The 23,286-nt window shown below is 37.8% G+C and overlaps 2 protein-coding genes, 1 long non-coding RNA gene and 1 pseudogene across 3 annotated transcripts; 3 read left to right on the top strand and 1 right to left on the bottom strand.

Moving 5' to 3' along the window:
• Positions 1–176: 176 nt before the first annotated feature.
• On the top strand, positions 177–16,002 carry LOC146922070 (uncharacterized). The gene is made up of 2 exons (XR_015010825.1): positions 177–269; positions 15,852–16,002. It is a non-coding gene; the product is annotated as an uncharacterized LOC146922070 (long non-coding RNA).
• LOC146922071 (uncharacterized) lies at positions 12,101–14,361 on the bottom strand. The gene is made up of 3 exons (XM_085710511.1): positions 12,968–14,361; positions 12,653–12,874; positions 12,101–12,608 (listed from the first exon to the last, which is right to left on the bottom strand). Exons 1-3 carry the CDS (start codon positions 14,359–14,361, stop codon positions 12,338–12,340), a joined length of 1,887 nt encoding a protein of 628 aa, XP_085566637.1. The 3' UTR covers positions 12,101–12,337.
• Positions 16,003–18,430: 2,428 nt separating the features above from the next.
• LOC146922069 (uncharacterized) lies at positions 18,431–19,042 on the top strand. The gene has a single exon (XM_085711447.1). The coding sequence runs from the start codon at positions 18,431–18,433 to the stop codon at positions 19,040–19,042; it is 612 nt and encodes a 203-aa protein (XP_085567573.1).
• Positions 19,043–22,349: 3,307 nt separating this feature from the next.
• Positions 22,350–23,006, top strand: LOC146922068 (secreted RxLR effector protein 161 pseudogene; annotated as a pseudogene).
• Positions 23,007–23,286: the final 280 nt, after the last annotated feature.

The raw sequence follows: 23,286 nt of genomic DNA, 5'->3' as shown, positions 1-23,286 counted from the left end.
ATATAATTTATTTAAATATTTGTGATATGTTATATGTTGGTATTTATTAGTAGTTATTATGAGCTTTATTTAGTGGAGGAATTATTAATTAAAATAGAATATAGTGGTTGAGGGGCATAATGGGAATAAGGGAGAAAAACTAAGTTAAGAATAGAAAATTAGAAAGTCAGAATACGTAGAAACTGCTTTTGGGAGAAAAAGGGAGAAAGTGAGGAGTCAGAGAAGAGAAGAGGAGCAAGCTTGTAGAGTCCGAATTCAACCAATCTAAGGTAAGGGTGGGACTAGCTTCTCTAATAATGGGTTTATTATTCTGAAATAGGGCTTAACATGGTTGTTGTTGTCTGATTTTGATGATCAGAGAAATTAGGTTTTGATTTGGAATTGATTGTTGAAAAAGTAGATAATTCAATGAATTCATGATTAATTGCTGCTATTGTTGTTATGAGATGTTGTTGTTGATGATTGATGCCATGGGTAATTATAATCATAGAGCTTGCTATGAATTTGTGTTGTTCTTGAAGATTTTCATGAAAAATGGGTCAAATGGTGATTTTTGTTGAAAGGATGTTTTGGTTCAAGTTTTATATGGATTTGAGTGTCTTTTCATGGTTAGAAACGTTTAAACAAACTTTGGGACCAAATTTGGGCTTAGGGGATTCAAAATTGGGATTTTGGGGTGAAAAATGGAGTTTTCCCGAGAGCTACCTGTCTGACAGCATGCCCTGTTCCACGTTCTTGCGTCTTTTTCACACATTTCTGTTTTGAATTGGCTTTTGGTGTAAACATGAAAGTTTTAGATAATTTTGTTAGCTTTCCAGTGACTTTGGTTGGAATTAAAAATGATTTTTATATTTTGAGTTATGATGGAAACACTCCAAGTAGGTCTTGGAGAAATTTTAAGGAAACTTAACAAAACTATTTCCAAATCAACCCGAAACCCTATTGTTTGTTCCCAAACTCCAAGGAGTTCAATTAAGGTGTTTAAGAGTATTTAACCTATGATGTGATGAATATAACTTGGTTATGTTTTGAAAGTAAATTGGTTTTGTAAAATGATACTATGAGTCGAACTTGGTGAATTTTATAATTCTATTGTATTTAGCCGGTGAAACGCACATGTATACTCTACTGCACTCATATGTGGTCTAGGTGTATCCATAGTTGAGGCATTGGATCCTAGTTGCTTGATCTTGGTTTATTTGTTTCAATTATTTTAAAGTTGTAAAATGAGAGACGAACTTTGTCGAAAATGATCTTTAAAACCAAATACTTGGCAAATCTTTTGTGGATAGTTTGATATGATTAAATGAAGATATGTGAATGATTGTTAGGTGTTGAATATTATGTTATATGATGTTGTTCATGTTTGATGAATTATGAAGTCATAATGCGAAGTTGTCGTCGTTGTTGTTGCATTGGTTGTGTCAATACATAATCATTTTGAGCGAAGGGGGTTGTAGCCTGACATGTTGTTAGCCTATAATTTTAAAGGCTATCATTAAATGCAGTCAAGGAGAATTGCCCTTATCGTCGAAGAAATAGAAAAGTTAACTCTGAGGTTTTTTATCGAAGTTGGGCTTGCTGGGAGCACGTGTTCCGGTTCGACGAACGAGACTTATCGAGAGACGGTTATTTTGGATAAGGACATCTCCGAAGTGCGTTCAAAATTCAAATTTAATAGATAAGATTTGTTAGTTTTCTATAGTTATAAGTTTGAATTCGAATTTAGGTAGTTACTTCTACTTCTATATATAGTAGTTTTTCTGATGAAAAAGTGGTCACAATTCAATCATACAAAACTTACACTCAAATTATCCGTATGGAAGCGAGAAACGAGTCACAAGTTGCAATGTATGAATCTGTGTACCAATTTACATTCAATCAATGCAATTTACATTTGTCCTTTTAAAATGTCTTTACATTTTACTTGTTTCTTTTGAGCAATTCAAAGTTATTTTACTTAACAAACTTCGATTGGATTCAACTGGGTTGAGTTCGATTGCTTTTATCTTTTCTGTTTATTTAAATCTTTCAAGAACATTTACAATTTCCTAGAAACAACAAAAGCACAAATATGCTCCTAAGATTTACTGGTTGATCTTGCAAGTAACTACGTTTAAACCAGCGGTTGTTTACCAAAAATCAGTGTAAACAAATTGGCACGCCCAGTGGGACCTTTTTGTGCCTTTGTAAATAGTTTAATAGCGAAATTTGTCTGATTTATATTGTTGGTTTGTGTTGTGTATGCTCTTAAGGAGTAGAAAACAACTTCCTGAAATGGTACGTCCTCCTCCCAATCCAGACGCAGCGGCATCGAACGCCGCTAGTTCATCTTGAACAACGACAACCAATCTGCCTGCATCACCTAGTGGTACGCAAGTAATCCCAACAAGTACCATGGCACCAATATTAGAGCCAGTCGAATCGACGATGGCCGCGCAAACGAGTCAGGCCAATCCAGCGGTCACATCGGCCGCAAGAACTACTAAGGGGGTTCCAGCATTTACATTGGCCGCCCAGACGTCGCAGGCCATCCCCAGTACGTTGAACCAAGGGTTCTTTAATCCTGGCACAAGTCGTCGACCTATGCAGTACGGCATGCCAACTTCCTTGATGCAAGGCCTACATACGAATCCATCCTTGTATTCCGAGAGTTTGAACGTACCAATTCCCCAACCGTTCGCTCCTGGGGTAAGCGTTCTGTTCACGACACCCCAGCAATCCTTAACCAATGCATCCATGATGGCCTTAAGGCAACAGATGGATGAAGCCAATCATGAAATAGCTAATATGGTGACACAACAGATGGGTGCAGTGATCAATCCTTTGATTCGAGACACGAATAATAGTTACCAGGCATTGTCTGCCCAGATGGAGCGGATAGCCGATTTCTTTGGCGCTCCTGCTGCACATAGGCCTGTAAATCGAAATCCGAACGTTGGATCGGTAGAAAATCCTGCAGTTAGTCAGAAAAATCAAGTGCCTGAAACTCAAACCCAACCACTAAGGTTACAACAACCGGTTCAGGAGGAACCAGAAAGAGTACCAATAGTGGTCAATAGGCACCAAGACGCAGACCAAGTGGTCATGCAAGCCCGTCGAAACAATTATGAGGGTCATAATAACATAGCGAATGTGGTCGAAACTTTGTTAGCCCAAAATGGTTTTAATATGGGTTTACATAGGCCAAATTTCGTGTCAGCTTTATCTGAATATGTTTTAGAGACTGACTTACCAAGGAATTGGAAGGTCCCCAAATTTACTAAGTTTGCTGGGGAAACCAATGAGTCAACAGTCGAACATATTGCTCGATATCTGATGGAGGCGGGTGAAATGGCAAACAATGAGAACTTGAAATTAAAGTATTTTCCAAGTTCTTTGACGAAAAATGCTTTTACTTGGTTCACTACGTTGCCTCCTCATTCCATTTATAGTTGGAATCAGTTAGAAAAGGCCTTTCATGAACAATTTTACATGGGCCAATCTAAAATCAGTTTGAAGGAATTGGCCAGCGTTCGTCGGAGAACGCATGAATCAATCGATGATTATTTGAATAGATTCCGTCTTCTCAAGGCCAGATGTTTTACTTCAGTACCCGAACATGAATTGGTCGAAATGGTTGCTGGTGGTCTCGATTATTCTGTTCGAAAGAAGTTGGATACCCAATTTCTTAGAGACATGGCGCAATTAGCGGATAGAGTCCGACAGGTCGAAAGGCTTAAGGCTGAAAAGGCCCGGACGAACAAATTCCCTAAAAGAGAAAAAGTTGCCTATGTAGATGCAGGAGATAGTGATCCCGAATTTGATTGGGGATCCGATACTGTCGAAGAAAATGAGATTAACCTGGCATAACTAAAAGATGGACCACCTTATACATGTAAATTGTTAAGGCCATCGAATGGAAAGAATCCAGAAGAGCCTAAAAATGACAAATACCCGCCTAAAACATATACTTTTGATGTTTCTAAATGTGAAGAGATTTTCGATCTCTTAGTTGCAGATGACATAATTTTAGTGCCAAAAAATATGAAACTTCCCCCTTTGGAACAAAGGAAGAAGCGGGGTTTTTTTGGTAAATTTCATGGTTTTTTAGGCCATAACTTATCTCGTTGTACTCGTTTCAGGGATTTGGTGCAAAAAGCTCTCGATGAGGGAAAGATAAAATTTGGAGATAAAACCAAACAACCAATGCAAATAGATGCAGATCCTATGAAGAAAGCAGACTCAATGTACGTTGATGTGGTCGCCATAAACATGGTAGATATCTCAGAAGAGTTTGGCACTGAATCCCCTCCTTTGGACCCAGTTTCGAATGAAAGTTCAAAAACTGGAAAGGAGATGTTTGCTGAAGATCATCAATCTAAAAATGCAATGGTTACTGAAGACCAGTTTGCTGAAAAAATGAAAGTGGCATATCCTAAGGCTGAGGAAGATTTAATTGATTTCCTTAACAGGTGCAAAATTTCCAATGCACACGCTATGCTTTGCCCATGGTGCAACGCAGTTTTCGATAAAGAAGCTGCAAAATCTGTCGAGGGATTTCAACCTCACACTAAACGAAAAGGAGGTTGGGTTGATAACCTTCCAAAATTCGGTTTCAACAAACGAGGAGTTCCTTATAAGATGAAAACTTCAGAGAAGAATCCAGGAAAAAGTCACGGGCGGACTTTCAATCCTCCTTCGAAGACTCCTACAGACACTTGGGTCTTTTCTGGGGGTAAGAAATCTGGTTACTCCGCTCCACCAACGAAATGGGTGAAAAGAGTAGCCACAACGTCTCATCAGCATGAGACATCAAATTCAATAAGTATGCCTACAACACTAATGTTGAAAAAAGGGAGGAAAAACAGGAATTTTTTTTCGAAATGGTCAAAAGACCAGCCACCGAGAGAATATTTCCCCCTTTGTCAACTTTGAAAGAAGATCTTCCAAAAGAGGATGAGGAAATGACTTCAAATTTCTCTGAATCTGACCCAAGTCTCGATATAGTGTGTAATGTTGTGTCAGTGCTGCCAGTTGAATATGATGTACCTTCTGAGGTAAATGAAGTGGAAAGTGATTTCACTGAAGAAATGGCTATACATAAGCCATTGTGCTATTATGTTATGAACAATGGTTGTGTCGAAGATCAACATGCGGTGTTCGAGAGGCCTGATATCTCGATGATGCATCACCTTAAACCTTTATTTATCCAAGCCAAGATAAATGGTGTGGGAGTAAATAAAGTATTGGTGGATGGAGGCGCTACAGTGAATTTGATACCCCAATCCTTTTTAGGAAAAATTGGACTTGTTGATTCTGATTTGAAACCACATAACATAGTTTTACTAATTATGAAGGAACAACTGGCAATTTGCTTGGTGCTGTCGAAGTTGATTTGATAGTTGCAAGTGTGAAAAGAACAACTACGTTTATGGTAGTCCCATCTAAGGCTAACTTCAATGTGTTGTTAGTCAAGGAATGGATACATGGTGTCGGGGCAGTACCTTCTACCGTGCATCAAAGGATTGATATTTGGCGAGAAGATGGCCTGGTAGAGAATGTGGAGGCTGATCAAAGTTACTTTATGGCTGAAGTAAACACCGTCACTAAAAAGAACTTCGGTAAACAACTTGTCAAAATTTCTCTGGTCCTTTCTTTGGGTCCTAAGTATGTAGTTTCAGAAGATGAAATGTACACCATGAGACTGCATCCATATTGTCTCGTATGGGAAAGAAAACTTATTGATCATGATTACGTAATGGTGAATCATGAAGAGACTCCCCTAGAGGAGGAAGATGTACTTAGAACAAGAAATTCAGCATACAGGAAGGTTACTGACGACCTCATTGATGGAGTATGCAGTCTCACCAATTTTTGGGACAACGTAGTCGAAACTCAATTCAAATCGGCTAAAGAGGCCGAAAATTCACAAACAGATGTGATCGAAACTCCAGTGGAAGATGTTACTGATGACTTTCTTGATGACCAAAAACTGGATTGTATATATGACAACGAACCTTTGGGTTTCGAAGAAGATCCTATGGGTTCTACCATTAAAATGAAGGCGCAAGATCCTCTCGAAGAAGTAGATTTGGGAGACGGCTCCGTCAAAAGACCCACTTATGTGAGCGCCAAAATTCCCAAAGAATTCAAAGATCGAGTCGTCAAACTTCTAAAAGAATACAAAGATTGTTTTGCTTGGGATTACAATGAAATGCCTGGTTTAAATCGAAAAGTGGTAGAAAATTGCCAATTCGATTAGATAAAAAACCAGTGAAACAGATTCCCAGGAGGTTTGCGCCACAAATCTTACCAAAGATTAAAGAAGAGATCGAAAGACTCTTGAAATGCGGTTTCATCAGACCGGCCAGGTATGTAGATTGGCTAGCAAATGTAGTGCTTGTTAAAAATAAAAATGGGACGATAAGAGTCTGCATTGACTTTAGAGATTTAAATCTCGCTACTCCCAAAGATGAATATCCTATGCCTGTAGCAGAAATGCTAGTAGATTCAGCAGCAGGATTCGAATATCTAAGTATGCTTGATGGTTATTCAAGCTACAATCAAATTTTTATTGCTGAAGAGGATATTTCTAAAACAGCGTTTCGATGCTCGGGGGCATTAGGCTGTTATGAATGGCTAGTGATGCCATTTGGCTTAAAAAATGCTGGTGCTACATACCAGAGAGCAATGAATTCGATGTTTCATGACTTCATAGAAGACTTTATGCAAGTCTACATCGATGACATTGTGGTAAAATCTTCATCAGAAGATAGGCACTTAGATCACTAACGCCAGTCATTCGAAAGAATGCGGCAATATGGATTAAAAATGAATCCATTAAAATGCGCATTTGGTGTTTGTGCAGGTGATTTTTTAGGTTTTGTTGTCCACAAAAAGGGGATTGAAATCAATCAAAACAAAACCAAGGCAATAATGGAGACTAAAGCACCTTCGACCAAGAAAGAGTTGCAGTCTTTGTTGGGAAAAATCAACTTTCTCAGAAGGTTCATATCAAACCTAAGTGGCAGGACACAAGCATTTGCGCCACTGCTTCGCCTGAAGAAAGAAGATGTGTTTAAATGGGAATCAGAGCACCAGAAGGCTTTCGATGAGATTAAATCTTATTTGATGAACCCTCCTATTTTGTCACCTCTTTTAAAAGATAGGAAGATGAAATTGTATATAGCAACATCTGAAAGTAATATGGGAAGTATGTTATCACAAGAGGATGAAGATGGCGTAGAAAGAGCCATTTATTATCTTAGTAGGGTATTGAATGATGCTGAAACAAGATATAACCCTAGTGAAAAATTATGTCTTTGTTTGTATTTCTCATGTACAAAACTTAAGCATTATGTAAAGCCTTTTGATGTTTGTGTTTATTCTCATTTCGATATAATCAAACATATGTTGTCAAAACCTATTTTGCATAGCAGAGTGGGAAAATGGGCTTTAGCACTTACGGAATATTCATTGACTTATCAATCTTTGAAATCCGTTAAAGGCCAAATTGTAGCTGATTTTATTGCTGATCATTCGGTGGAAGAACCAATGCCTGGGGGCATCGAGAACCAGTGTTGGAAGTTGTATTTCGATGGGTCTAGTAATAAAAATGGCATCAGGATTGGGATGGTGATTGTTTTGCCAGACAACACTATAACTAAGTATAAATTTCGTATTAATCAATTTTGTTCCAACAATGAGGCTGAATATGAGGCCTTAATTACCGGTTTAGAGATCTTACTCGAACTGGGGGCAAAAAACATAGAAATCAAAGGAGATTCAGAATTAGTGTTGAAACAATTAACCAAAGAATACAAATGCGTCAAGGAAGGTTTAATCCTATACTTCACAATAGCAAATGTGTTGCTCAAACGTTTTGTCCATGTTGAAATAAAACATGTTCCCCGAATGGAAAACTAAGAAGCAAATGACCTTGCTCAAGCAGCTTCTGGGTATAAAGTTTCGAAAGATCAAGAGCAGGAACCAATCGAGATCAGAAATAAGCGCAGTTCGACCGAATCTCTCCCTGGAAAATTGTCAACACCAAAATTTGGGGGCATGGAAGCATCTTTTAGACAAGTACAAGGTACGAACTTGGTCGAAATTTTGGTTGTTAACAATTTATCTCATGATGATTGGAGAAAGCTTATTGTTAATTATTTGGAAAATCCTGATGGTACAACTTGTCGAAAAATAAAATACAAAACTTTGAGTTATGTGATTGTGGGGAATGATTTGTTCAAAAAGACTCCAGAAGGAGTTTTTACTTAAATGTCTTGGAGAAACTGAGGCGTATTTAGCCGTTTCCAATACTCACAGTGGAGCATGTGGTACGCATCAAACGGGCCATAAGATGAAGTGGCTTTTATTTCGACAAGGATTATATTGGTCAACCATGCTAAAAGATTGCATAGAATTTGCCAAACGTTGCCAAGGGTGCCAAGAGGTTGGGCATTGGATGTAATTGGGGAAGTAAAACCCAAGTCATCGAAAGGCCACAAATATATTTTAGTAGGGATAGATTACTTTACCAAGTGGATAGAGGCAATCCCACTAAAAGATGTTACACAGGATGAAGTGATAAGTTTCATTAAAAAACACATCATATACAGGTTTGGCATTCCGGAAACTATCACTACAGATCAAGGATCTGTGTTTACTGGTCGAAAGATGGTAAAGTTTGCAGAAAATACAGGCTTTAAGTTATTAACTTCTACACCATATTATGCGCAAGCCAATAGTCAGGTTGAAGCAGCAAATAAAAATATTATTTCGATAGTTAAAAGGAAAGCCAAGGGTAAACCCCAAAATTGGCATGAATTTCTTGATGAAGCTTTGTGGGCATGTCGAACTTCTCCCAAAGAGTCGACAAATACTACACCCTATAGGCTTACCATTGGCCATGACGTCGTTCTGCCAGTCGAAATTTTGCTTCAATCAACTAGAGTCCAAAGGCAATTCGAGATTCCAACGAATCATTATTGGAACATGATTCTGGATGAATTACTGGATCTAGACGAAGAAAGATTGATGGCACTAGAATTTCTTACCAAGCAAAAAGAAAGAATAGCGAAAGCTTATAATAAGAAAGTCAAGCCAAAACGTTTTGCTCAAGGAGACTTGGTATGGAAAGTTATTCTGCCTATCGACAAGAAAAGTCGAGTGATGGGGAAATGGTCTCCTAGTTGGGAAGGACCATGGGAAATTCGAAAAGTTTTTTCCAATAATGCGTATGAAATTAAAGAATTAAATGATGATCAAAGAGTTATGCACATAAACGGAAAATATTTGAAAAAATATAAACCGATGTTGCAAGAAATTAAAATTGCACAAGAGTAGTTCGAAGCAAAATACGAAACATGGCATTAAAAGATAGTGCCAACTAACGTGCAATTTACATTATAAGTCCCAAAATGGATAAACTAACCATTAAAAAAAATGCAAACAAAACAAACTAGATAGATTAATGTTTAAACGACGATAGACTAGTGAATCTACCACTGGTGATTCATGCCAAAGACTTCGATAAACCATCGAACTTCGCTATTAAGGCGACAATCAATGCAGAAGTTGTGAAAGTTGTAATCCTCATCAGCAGCAGGAAGAAAACCACGATAGTGTCCTGCTCTCCCGTCTCTTAGGAAGTTAAGCCAATTGTTGCAGAATTGTCGAAGCAAAAGGCATGCAGGCATGGCTCTCCTGTACCAAGTATAGCGGAATCTGAAGGGAGTACTACCCCCAAGAATGTCCAGTCGGTAGCGCTCCATCTGCCTGGTCATCAAAAGATCCCTAAAATCCTCGAGGAGTCCCTTATAGTCCAAAGGAGGCAGACCAAGAGCCCTCAATAGGAGTTGGAAATATTCAGCACTTTTAAAGGGTGCAACATTCTTTAGTAAACGGTCTATGGTACCAAGATTTGGTGTTTCATGCAACATTTGTTGAGAACATCGAAGGAGGCAGAACATAGGATTGCCATGGTCCCATAAACGCACCATGAAATCAAGCTTTTCATGGGAAGGTTCCAAGTCAGTAAGAAGACGAATGCAGTCGTTACCAAAAGATTTGGTGACAATAGGATCCCTACAAAGCGCTGCATACCTTTTGTTGGTTCTTTGAAAGTAAAAAAGGTCGTACATACTACGCTCATCAACCCTCTTAGCAATATTGATGAGAAGATCATCACTAAGAAAATCCATTTTTGAAGGAAAGAAAACTTGAAAGAAAGTTTGAAAATTATGGGAAGAAGATGATAGAACCTTCAAGAAGAGTTTAATATTTATAATGAAGGTAGAAGTTGAGGGGGTTACTTTTTTACGGTTTTTAAACCTTTCCAGATGCACACACGTGGCTTTGATAACTGCAGATTGCCTTGGAAAAAGAGGGAAGTTGTAAAGTTTATTTATTTACTTTTATTTATTTTCCTCTAGAAATATAATTGACAAGAAAGTTGTTACGTTTTCCTAGGCTGGTTTAAATTGTTTGGTTAAACAAAAGAAACTTTTTAGTTTCTCATGATTACTTTTTCTTGAAACTTGTTCCTAAATAGTACTCTAGTAATATTTTAAAGATGATAAATTTGGCAAGTGAAATTTCTAAGAAATAAAAATTGTTAATGCCATTTAAACGGTAGGGATACCGTCATGGAATACTAAATAAAGATAGATAAAAAGGAGCAAAGTGTTTCAAAAGGAAAATTATTACAAAAATATTTGTACTAAATGACAAATTCAGACAAAAGTTTGTCGAGTTGGCTCTTGAATTCTGAAAGCTTTCCATCGAGAGCATTGCAATTTTCAGTGAGGGTTTGAATTTGCTGTCGAGATCGTTGTGATTCCCTGGCCTTCTGAAGGGCTGCCTGAGCCTCTTGTTTCATAAGTGTTTCTTTGTCTAAGAGGTTGGTCTTTTGGGTTTCCAATGCTTGGATTTCTGCCTTGTATTTTGCAATGGTAGCATCAATATCTTCCACCTTCTGTTGAATGGCTGGAGTCTCTTGCCGAAAGGCTTCAAATTTGACATTAAATGCGGTAATATCTGCCAAAAGTTGATCGCAGCGTTGCGTTTGCTCTTCGAGTTGGGCTTGATCAGTCTTCTTTTCTTAAAAACTTTTATTGATGTTATCAAGAAGAGGCCCTAACACTTGAGAGAGGTTCTGGAATTTAGAGCCAGAAGGAAGCTCGCACAGTTTGTGAAGCAATCCTTTCACTTCATCAATGATGCTCTCATCTTGCTCGATAGCTTCCAATAGATTGACTTTTAAGACTTTGTCTCGAAATTCAGCTAAGAGATTTTCTTTTGACGTCTGTGACGGAGCATCAGTGGAAACATTCGAAGATTTACCGCTACTTTTCGAGAAGAGTGCATCATTCTTCATCAAGAAAGCAAAGGCGTCTAGAGGATTCTCTTGCTCAAGGCAATCGAATTCTTCTTGGTTTATGGTGGCATCCGCCAAGTTTAAATTGGCCATTGATATGACTTTCTTCGATGAAGGGTCATTTTGGGCAGAAGCGTTCTTCTCAAGAACTGGCCTTTCTTCTTCAATTGACTTGTCGAAATCTAAACTCTCATCATATGTTTTCGATGGTTGGTTGGGAGAAGTAACAACAACATCAGGAGAGCTAGTCTCAACGCCTTCCTCTTCCTCAACAATTGGAGTTGGAATTTCCTTATCAGTTGAGAAAAGCTGACCCTGATGAGATGTATTAACAATGCCATGTTCGATACCCTGAAAGACAAAATGAATGTTGTAAGGGGTTGTTAAAATAACATGAAATAGAATATGTTAAATATGGCATTAGATAGATAAATTACCTTCGAGACATTGTCATATACACAAGATTGAGCGCTGTTAGGATTTGAATTCTTGTGACCTTGTTTTCTCCTTTTTGGGCTCGATTTGACTGGAGACCCCTCAGTATGTGTAGTCTCAACAGTAATCTCTTGGGCTTTATGCTTCCTTTTCTTTCGGCCTTCTTTGGTTTTTGGCATTTCTGAAGTCGTAGTAACTTTGATAGCCCCAGAAGTGGAGTCAGGCTGAAAAGATATTAGCAATAAGGGATTATCACATAAAGTAGTACTTGAAGATAGATCAAGATGAATAGGACTTACATGATCTTCGGGACCAAGATCTTCAGTCTCCTTGGGAGATGGTTCAGGGGAGGGTGCAATCTGTTTCTTCTCTGATTTCGATGATTTTTTCTTCTTTGATGTTTTCCCTGATTTTGACCTCGATGGCTTTGGGACATCTTCATCATCACTTTGATCTCTATCTTTGGAATCCAAGGAAATAGCTGCAAGGCAAGATACAAGATAAGTTGCAATAGTTTATTCTTTCTAAATTACTTGTTCTTTCTTAAAAATTGATTGATAATGTCATACCTATTCCTATCGAAGAAGTGATTCGAATGTGAGGAAGGTCTAAGCTAAGATGACCTCTAAAAGTGTATAGATCACATTTCGATGCAGTCACTTTATCCTCATCTTTCTTTATTAATTGTTGTTTCATTCCCAGTGAAGAAATACAAGGTAGCCATTTTGGATATGGTGGCCTAAAAGCTAGCGCCAATTTACTAGTTGGCAACGGCGGGAATTTCATTTTAAAATGTAACGCAAAAAGATATTTACTGGGAGTGTAAGTTGGAAATTTCACGAAGGAAGTTTATCATAAATTTTATCCCTTAAAGTTTGGGCAGCATAATTAACTGTCCGTTTTAAATGTAAAGGGTCACAAGTGGTTTGGAAATATTTCTGAAAAGCTTGAATTTCTCGAATATGCGTACCTTTGTTATTCTTTGTCCTGCTCTGCACAGTGGTAAAAGCAAGAATTAGTTGAGGAAGCATTTGATCGGGATTCACTCGATTGGTCTGGCGCTTATAATAGTCTCGCCACCATCAAAAGAATGCCTCAGTGCATGAAGTAGATAAAGCAAATGAAATGGGCTTGAAAACAAGCGTTCGTTTCTCAGCTTTGCGTAAAGCTGACCTCCAAAGGTGTTCTATCATTGGTTGTTTCAGGTCATCTACGCTTTGGAACAAACAAGTAGGCTTAGGTTGAACTAACCCAAATTGTCTGGCAACATGATTTGGCTGGTAGCCATATAACCCATAAGGACCACCAGCGGTGAGCCTACTAGACAAAAGTGTGGGAGTCAAGTAGGCTTCCCAAATGGCATTAGTTTCTGCCTCATCCTCGACAGAAGTTGCTGGAAATTCTTTCTTAAACCAAGTTGATCCTCGAAGTCTAACAGTAAATGGAGCCATATCAGGGGTAAAAGTATCACACTCTAGAAGGGTATTAAAAGCAATAGAGAATAGGTCTTGAGAAGTCCTATTGCCATATTGGAGCATAGCCAGACCTATGCCTTCGATAGGGCTATCCTCATATGCTTTCTTAAGACGATTAGGAAGTGTAACAGCCAATTTTGTCCTAAAAGTGGCCAAGAGCCACAATTGAAACAACCAAATAGGACCAAGAATAATTAGGCTTCCTTGAGATGAGTATTCTTTAATGTTGATCACTGCTTGGTTCAGATTTTCATACAGAGATCCTAAAATAAGTTTGCTTAGGCAAATGTTTTTGCCTTCATGTAATCGAATGGCTAGAGTTGTTAATCTCTTGGGGATCTGGATAGATCTTGAACAGAAAATAAACCTGGATAACCAACAAGTTAAAAAGACAATGTGTTCTGTGTCAGAGACTTCGGTAGTCGAGGTGTCATGATGGTCTATGGCAAAGTTACCATAAGCAGGCCTGGTAAAATCGAAAGAGAATTCTAACTGTTGGTCATCAGGATCGAAGGTTTGGCCAGTAGGTTTGAGGCCAGTTATGCCTGCGACATCAAGCAGAGTAGGCGTAAGCATACTACATTTCAAGTGTAAGCTGTTTGTTGAGGGGTTCCAGAAATGTAAGGCAACAATTATCAGTTCATTATGGTACTTAGGTCCTTGCCTAGATAGCTGAATAAGGTCAAAGATTCTCATATCTTTCCAAAATTGACCTTTTTTCTTTTCTAATTTATCTAGCCAGCCAATGTAAGGGTCATTCTCAACAATTTTTGGCTCCATTCTGAACTTAGACTTCAAGAAACTTAGGTCGTATGGACCTTTAGTAAAAATTAAAGGTGGTTGTTCTTTTAGACATGGAAAAACAGCATTAAGACCATTTGGGGTTTCTTTGTCTAGGGGAAGTGGCCCTAATAATGCATGCGGTGATTTAGGGCAAGAGATGATTACCTGGGATTTCCAGATTTTCTCTTCAGCTTCTTTAATGTCTGGTTCTTCGGTGAATACAGGAGCACCAACGGAAAATTCCTTGGAAAAATTAATAGGCTCGTTGCGATTAACAGCCTTTGAGGAAGAACTTTCTGCGTTCGTCATGATTAGAAATATTTGTGAAATTAAAAGACGAATGGAATGGTGTAATTTTTCTGGGAAAATGAAGTTTTGAAAAAGGGGTTTTTGTTGGTTTCTTTTTGAAGAAGAAGATTGAACAGTAAAAAGGGAAAGCTTGGAAAGTGAGAAGGTAAAGGTAAAACCTTTATGTTTTATAGCCTTTTGATCTAGACATGTGTCAACATCTTGTGTTGACAGTTTTCTACAAAGTGGTAGTTCCCAAAGACTGGAACGTGGCCCACTAACTATGGTGGGGACACCAAAATCTTAATTTTTTGAATTGTTCTCTGAACGGATGATGTCATTCGAGTTCGAAACGTCGAATAAATTGAAGTATATTCATCGGGGTCAGAAACATCTTTCTCTCCCTATCAATAAGATGAGTCGACAATGACGTTTCTGGGGGAAAATTTGTTAGCCTATAATTTTAAAGGCTATCATTAAATGCAGTCAAGGAGAATTGACCTTATCATCGAAGAAATAGAAAAGTTAACTATGAGGTTTTTTATCGAAGTTGGGCTTGCTGGGAGCACGTGTTCTGGTTCGACGAACGAGACTTATCGAGAGACGGTTATTTTGGATAAGGACATCTTCGAAGTGCGTTCAAAATTCAAATTTAATACATAAGATTTGTTAGTTTTCTATAGTTATAAGTTTGAATTCGAATTTAGGTAGTTACTTCTACTTGTATAAATAGTAGTTTTTCTGATGAAAAAGTGGTCACAATTCAATCATACAAAACTTACACTCAAATTATCCGTATGGAAGCGAGAAACGAGTCACAAGTTACAATGTATGAATCTGTGTACCAATTTACATTCAATCAATGCAATTTACATTTGTCCTTTTAAAATGTCTTTACATTTAACTTGTTTCTTTTGAGCAATTCAAAGTTATTTTACTTAACAAACTTAGATTGGATTCAACTGGGTTGAGTTCGATTGCTTTTATCTTTTCTGTTTATTTAAATCTTTCAAGAACATTTACAATTTCCTAGAAACAACAAAAGCACAAATATGCTCCTAAGATTTACTGGTTGATCTTGCAAGTAACTATGTTTAAACCAGCGGTTGTTTACCAAAAATCAGTGTAAACACATGTCGAATTAGGACATTAACGAAGGGAGCTGCAACTCTGTTAATTTTAAGCGAAGGGGGTTGTAGCCTGTCAAGTCGAATTACGACATTAGTGAATAGAGCTTGATGCTCTGATGGTACCACATGCATACTGCATTTGTTGAGTCGACGTTGTTGCCTTGTTGAGTCATTGTTGTTGCATTGTCAAGTCATTGTTGACGCATTGTTGAGCGAAGTTTTGTTGATGAATTGTTGTTGAAGTTATGTGAAGTAATGTTGCTGATGTACTGTTGTTGATTTATGTTGTTAAATTCTTTTAATGAATTATAGCTTATTATTATTGAATGTGAAATCTCACCCCTTCTGTTTGAATGTTGCCTCTACGTGGGTAACGTGCAGATAACCAGGAGTAACCGCTGATGTGAGTTGATTCCTCGTGTCATCTTAGGAGTCGCTCTGATACGTAACGGGGTGGGGATTAATTGTATTTGATTTTCCATTGTTACGTATTCTTTTTATAAATTTATTGTTGGACCATTTTTAGATGGAATTAATTATGTTAATGACGTTGAGGCCTTTAGTGCCAAGTATTATTCAAACATTTAATAATTTTTCCGCTGCGACATATTTGAAATTATTGACGGCGGTTGTTTTAAATAAAGAGTGGATTTTAACTCTATTTATATTTAATGATATTTTGAAGAACGAAATGTGACATCCTGTTTGTGATGAACTCTGATTTATTTTATAATATTTATATGTTGGGAAAACGGGGTGTTACACAGCACATCAAAAAGAGTCGTTTGAAGCTTGATCAAATCACCAATAATCTGTTGCTTGATTTGGTTATTGTCCTATGATGGAACAATTTCAAATCCATTCCAAGTATAGAGGAATACCAGCGTAGTAACAGCTGTTGTTCTTGTACTATTGCAGACACAACAGAGTAGTGGAGATCGTGGTTGTACAATTGTACTATTGTCCTTTTCCAGCGTTCTCTAAAGGATAAGCATCCAATGCCGTCAAAATTCCCCTGAATTAGTCGTTGCTCCAGGCTTCCAATCCTTCTGTGTGCATAGGCATGACAATAACAACATTTGATAAAATTCTGAAACTTCCAGTCTTCCAGCTTTTGATGATCTTCAGAACCTATGATGACGTCAGCTTATGGTAGACAACTTCTGATGAGAGTGCTTCTGATGACGTCAGCTTCTGGTGATCTTCAGAACCTCTTGTCTTAAGATGCTTCTTTGCCACTTTAAGCTTCCTATTTGTACATTCCATTGCTCTCATTTGTTCTTCTAGAACCTATGCTTGTTTTAAAAGACACTCTGTTTTTTTTCTCTATGGTCCTGCACACTTGAACAAATATTAGCATATCCAATTGACAATTTTTAATACCTTGTTATCATCAAAACTCAAAGGTTAATGTTAAACACATTTTGTTCCAACAATCTCACCCTTTTTGATGATGACAAACACTAGTATTAAAATGTTCAATTGTTGTTAACTTAATTAACAAGTTGACTATTAGGGTCTGAGGTTTGTAAGCTCCCCCTAAGTCCAATAGTCCTTTAAGGCGAGGTTTGTAAGCTCCCCCTAAGTTCTATACAAGTTAATTAAATTCAGTTTAAAAACTTAATAGCACTCAGAATAATCTCACATGAAATCAATAGACTAAAAGATAAGAAGTAGGTTCTCCTAATTCAATTTTGTTAAGAATTAAAATTAGTGGGGCTCAGGGCCTTTAATACTATATATACTCCCCCTTTTGTCATCAACAAAAAGTATATATATATATATATATATATATATATATATATATATATATATATATATATATATATATTGCTGGGTATTTGTGTTGGCTGCATTATTGCTAAAACAAATATCCTTGTTCTGTAAGTTGGAACCAATGTTCCAACATGTGGTTTGGCAACTCTGTAATATGTTGGATATAATGTTCCAACATCCTGGCACGGTTCAGTGTGCCTGGGTTCATGCATAAATGTACGTGCACCCTTTATTGTTTAAGAAAACAATATTTCCTTTACTTATTGACCAAGCAACGCGCATATCATCTAAGAATCAGCTGTGGAATATTTCTAAAGTAGATATTTTATTTTAGGAAATATTTTTTTTTATTTGGAACGCTCCTATAAATGTTCTGACATTTTAGGACTTTCGAGAATTGTTTCTGATTCTTGTTTTGCAGACTAGCTGAACCGATCTGCAAAGTGCTGAAGCCCAATGATTTATTTAGCCCAAGCTGCTTCAGTATAAAAGGAAGACTTCAAGACCTAATTGCTCATTCAAGCCGTCATTCTAAAAGTTAGATTTTTAGGGTTTAAGTTTTCAGGTATTCTGCTCTTGTATCGTTTATGATGCAAGTTTAGAATCTCTTACTGTGTGCCTTTGTTGTATCGCCTGTGATACTTGTTTAGGACTGAGTGTGTGAGTTTGATACTCTTGTGCACTAGACCGAAGTTGTGAAACAAGGTTCTAGTTGATTGTGTTGGAAGGTAACTTCTACTTTTGTTTTGGTTGAGGTCTGATAAGGTCACTGAGGCAGTGACTGACCATTAGGATAGTGAGATGGGATCTCAGATCTAGGAGTTCCTAGGTTGAAGTCTAGACGGGTAGGTCCTAGGTCATATAGTGTAAACGAGGAGTTTGCTGAGAGATATTGAATAAGGACTACACTAGTGGATTTCCTTCCTAGCTTGGTAGCCCCCAGACGTAGGCATGTTGTGCCGAACTGGGTCAACAAACTCACTGTGTTCTTTACTTTCTTGTCATTTAATTTTTTTGTTTTTATTTCTGTTTATCACGCGATGTTGAAACACTAAATGAAACATTGCAAACGTTAAAACATCTGACAGAACATATTAAAACAAGTATGCTAGAATTTCAATTGGCATCAGAGCAGGCACCCTGCCTGTTTTAGGGTGAGTTCCAAGGAGTTCTATTCTAGCATCATGGACAAGGAAGGTGGATTTGTAAACAAGCCCCCTCTTTTGGATGGCTCTACCTATGAGTACTGGAAATCACGCATGAGTGCTTTTCTCAAATCCATTGACAGCAAAACCTGGAACGCAGTTCTGAAAGGTTGGGAACATCCTGTAACACTTGATGCTGATGGTAACAGGACCGATGTGTTTAAACCAGAAGAAGAATGGAGTGCTGCTGAAGATGAATTGGCTCTTGTAAACTCAAAGGCATTGAATGCTCTGCTCAATGGTGTAGACAAGAACATGTTCAGATTGATCATGCAATGTACTGTGGCTAAGGATGCTTGGGAGATTCTCAAAACTGCACATGAAGGTACTACTAAGGTAAAGAGTGCTAAATTCCAACTCCTTACTACAAAGTTTGAGAATTTGAGAATGGCGGAGGATGAAAGTATTCAAGATTATCATATGAATATTCTTGATATTGCAAACTCTTTTGAGTCTCTTGGAGAGAAAATTTCTGATGAAAAACTAGTCAAAAAAATTCTCAGATCTCTACCTAAGAGGTTTGACATGAAAGTTACAGCTATTGAAGAGGCTCAGGATATTTCAAGCTTGAAGGTTGATGAATTGATATGATCCTTGCAAAATTTTGAAATGACTGTCAACAGCAAATCTGATAAGAAAGGCAATGGGATTGCTTTTGCTTCTTGTGTAGAATCTGGTGAGTCACAAGCAAATCAAGAAATTGATGAAGACATGGAAGAATCTCTGGCACTTCTTGGGAGACAGTTCAATAAGGTTTTCAAAAGGTTTGACAGAAGGTCCAGGCCAAATGGTCAGAACATCCGACTCAACATTGATAATCAACCTAGTAAAGATAAGGTACCAAGACCGGATGAAATGGACACTCACTACAAAGGAGTTAAATGTCATGAATGTGAAGGGTTTGGTCACATAAGACCAGAATGTGCTACTTTTCTAAAGAAACAGAAGAAAATTTTGGTTGTGTCTTGGTCAGATGGAGATGACTCAGATGATGAGATAAAAGCTGAATCTGCTAATAATGTCTCTGCCCTAGCTGGTAGAATTATGTCTGATACTGAGTCTTGTGAGGAAGTAATGTCTTATGATGAGCTTGCTATATCCTATTATAACCTTATGGCTCAAAATAGTTAATTAACCCGAAAAGTTGAGGAATAAACAAGGAAGATTGCACATCTGGAGGATGAGAAGTTTGATAATCTGGCTCATATCTCAGAACTCAATGATAAAATGTCGAGGTTGAATCTTCAACTGAAATAGATGAAAGAACAGACTGGAATAAAGTCATCAGAGTCAATGTTCAAACATCCAGAGGAACATCAGACTAAGAAGAAATCAAAGTTGTAGGTATGTGATCACTATAAAGAGAAGGGACACATTAGACCCTACTGCTTCAAGCTGCAAGGTGAGTTCCTACATTTTCAACAGAAACTATCCAAGAATGGATGGAACCACAGAAACACCAAGACTGAGTTAATTGCTCATACATCCCTCAGAGCATCATCTAAAGAGGAATGGTATTTTGATAGTGGATGTTCAAGACATATGACTGGTGTAGAAACTTATCTGGAAGATGTAAGACCTTATGTTACCATCTATGTTACTTTTGGTGATGGAGCTAAAGGAAAGATTGTAGGAATTGGAAACCTGGTTAAACATGGGTTGCCAAGACTTGATGATGTGCTGCTAGTTAGAGGATTAACTGCAAATTTAATTAGCATTAGTCAACTGTGTGATCTAGGACTGGGAGTACACTTCACCAAACCAGAATGTCAGATCTCAGATGAGAAAGGAGAAGTTCTTATGAGAGGCACAAGGTCCAAAGACAATTGCTATCTGTGGGTATCTCAGGAAGAGTCATTCATCTCAACATGTCTTTTAAGCAAAGAGGAAGAGATCAAGTTGTGGCATCAAAGGTTTGGACATTTGCATCTGAAAGGGATGAGGAAGGCCTTGTCATCTGAAGCTATTAGAGGTCTACTAGATTTGAAGATTGTTGAAGGAAGCATGTGTGGTGAATGTCAGATTGGCAAACAAACAAGGATGTCCCATCCAAGGTTGGAACATCAAGCAACCTCTAAAGTTCTTGAACTTCTGCACATGGATCTGATGGGACCTATGCAAGTTGAAAGCATTGGTGGAAAAAGGTATGTTCTTGTGGTTGTTGATGATTTCTCTAGATTCACTTGGGTAAACTTTATTAGAGAAAAATTAGACACCTTTGATGTGTTTAACGAATTGTGTACACAATTACAAAGAGAAAAGGGTTATGGCATTGTTAGAATCAGGAGTGATCATGGAACTGAATTTGAAAACTCTATATTTGATGAATATTGTACAGAAGAGGGAATCAAATATGAATTTTCTTCACCTATAACTCCTTAGCAAAATGGTGTGGTTGAGAGGAAGAATAGGCCTCTTCAAGAATCTGCAAGAGTCATGCTTCATGCTATTACCTTATCGTTTCTGGACTGAAGCTATGAACACAACTTGCCACATTCACAACAGGGTGACACTGAGAACTGGTACCACAACAACTCTCTATGAGCTTTGGAAGGGAAGAAAACCTACTGTTAAATATTTCCATGTGTTTGGTAGCAAGTGCTATATCCTGTCTGATAGAGATTACAGAAGGAAAATGGATCCTAAAAGTGATGAAGGAATTTTTCTGGGCTACTCTACTAATAGCAGAGCCTACAGGGTTTTCAATTTCAAAACTGAAACTGTGATGGAATCTATTAATGTAGTGATAGATGATGTGCCTAAAGAAAGGGTTCCTGATGTTGATGCTGATGTTGAAACACCTACTCAGGAAACAAATGCACCTACCCAGGTGAATGAACCAAAACCAGAGAAAGATGAAAATGAAGATACTGAGCCAGATCAGATCTCCACTACTAAAGGTCATTCTAACAGAATACAGAAGAATCATCTTCAAGACATAATCATTGGGAATCCTGATGAAGGAGTCACAACCAAAAGGTCAGTTGGAGTCATTGCCAACTCCTGTTTTGTGTCCAAGATTGAGCCTAAGAATGTCAAAGAAGCCCTGACAGAAGAGTTCTGGATTGAAGCAATGCAAGAAGAACTTAATCAATTCAAAAGGACTGAAGTGAGGGATCTAGTTCCAAGACCTGAAGGTGTGAATGTGATAGGGACAAAGTGGATCTTCAAGAACAAGTCTGATGAACATGAGACTGTGACCAGAAACAAAGCAAGACTAGTAGCTCAAGGTTACACTCAGCTAGAGGGTCTGGAGTTTGATGAGACCTTTGCACCTGTTGCTAGATTGGAGTCTATAAGATTATTGTTAGGTGTAACATGTATCCTCAAGTTTAAGCTATTTCAAATGGATGTAAAGAGTGCCTTTCTGAACGGGTACTTGAATGAGGAAGTCTATGTTGAGCAACCAAAAGAGTTTATTGATCCCAGCTTTCCAAATCATGTGTATAGATTGAAGAAAGCTCTATATGGTTTAAAGCAGGCACCTAGGGTTTGGTATGAGAGACTCACTCAATTTTTTGTTGGTCAAGGGTACAAGAAAGGTGGTACAGACAAAACCTTGTTTGTAAAAGATGACAATGGTAGACTGATGATTGCCCAGATATATGTTGATGACATTATTTTTGGTGGAATGTCGAGCAATATGGTTCAACATTTCATTCAGCAGATGCAGACTGAGTTTGAAATGAGCTTAGTTGGTGAATTGACTTATTTTCTTGGACTTCAGGTGAAACAAATGGAGGATACAATCTTCATTTCTCAGAGTAAGTATGCCAAGAATATTGTGAAGAAATTTGGCTTGGATAATGGTGGTCACAAAATAACTCTAGTTGCCACTCACTTGAAGCTGACAAAGGATGAAAGTGGTATCTTTGTTGATCAAAGCATGTACAGAAGCATGATTGGGAGTTTATTATATCTTACTGCAAGCAGGCCAGATATCACTTTTGCTGTAGGTGTGTGTGCAAGGTATCAAGCTGAACCAAAGATGAGTCATCTCACTCAAGTGAAGAGGATACTGAAATATATCAATAACACCAGTGACTATGGAATCTTATACTCATCCTGTGAAAACTCTAAGCTGATAGGCTACTGTGATGCTAACTGGGTAGGAAGTTCTGATGACAGAAAAAGTACTTCTGGAGGATGTTTCTTTCTAGGAAATAATCTGATTTCCTGGTTAAGTAAGAAACAAAACTGTGTGTCTCTATCTACGGCTGAAGCTGAATACATAGCAGTTGGGAGTAGTTGTTCTCAACTTGTTTGGATGAAACAGATGCTGAAGGAGTATAATGTGGAACAAGATGTTCTAACCTTATACTGTGATAATCTAAGTGCTATCAACATTTCCAAAAATCCTATTCAACATAGCAGAACAAAACACATTGATATTCGACATCATTTCATCAGAGATCTTGTTGAAGAAAAGGTTGTGACACTTGAGCATGTAGACACAAAAGAGCAACTGGCAGATATCTTTACCAAGGCTTTAGATGCTAAACAATTTGAAAATCTAAGAGGCAAGTTGGGAATTTGCCTGCATGAGGAGGCCTGATCATCTGTGGTGTGAGGTGTGCTGTCAAAATCTCTACTTTTGCACATCTTTGTAATGTGGGGTATACAAGCAATGTTATACTCCTGATGCTCTAAACAATTTTTCTTCGGTATATCTTTATATATACTCCCTTTCTGTATATGTGCTCTTCTGCATATATATATATGCCTGTTTGTGTATGCCTGTGTTATAACTGCTATTCATGTGGTTGCATTTATTTTGCAACTATGTCAGGTTATGTGTAGATGTTGGCCCTCATGTTGCAACATCTTGATGGTCT

The sequence above is a fragment of the Medicago sativa genome, chromosome 5 (genome assembly GCF_051527215.1).
Source record: "Medicago sativa cultivar Bolivia chromosome 5, Bolivia_mono, whole genome shotgun sequence".
NCBI classification, from domain to species: Eukaryota; Viridiplantae; Streptophyta; class Magnoliopsida; order Fabales; family Fabaceae; genus Medicago; species Medicago sativa.
The sequence above is the reverse complement of the archived record's forward strand: the minus strand, read 5'-3'. Positions and strand labels throughout refer to the sequence as shown.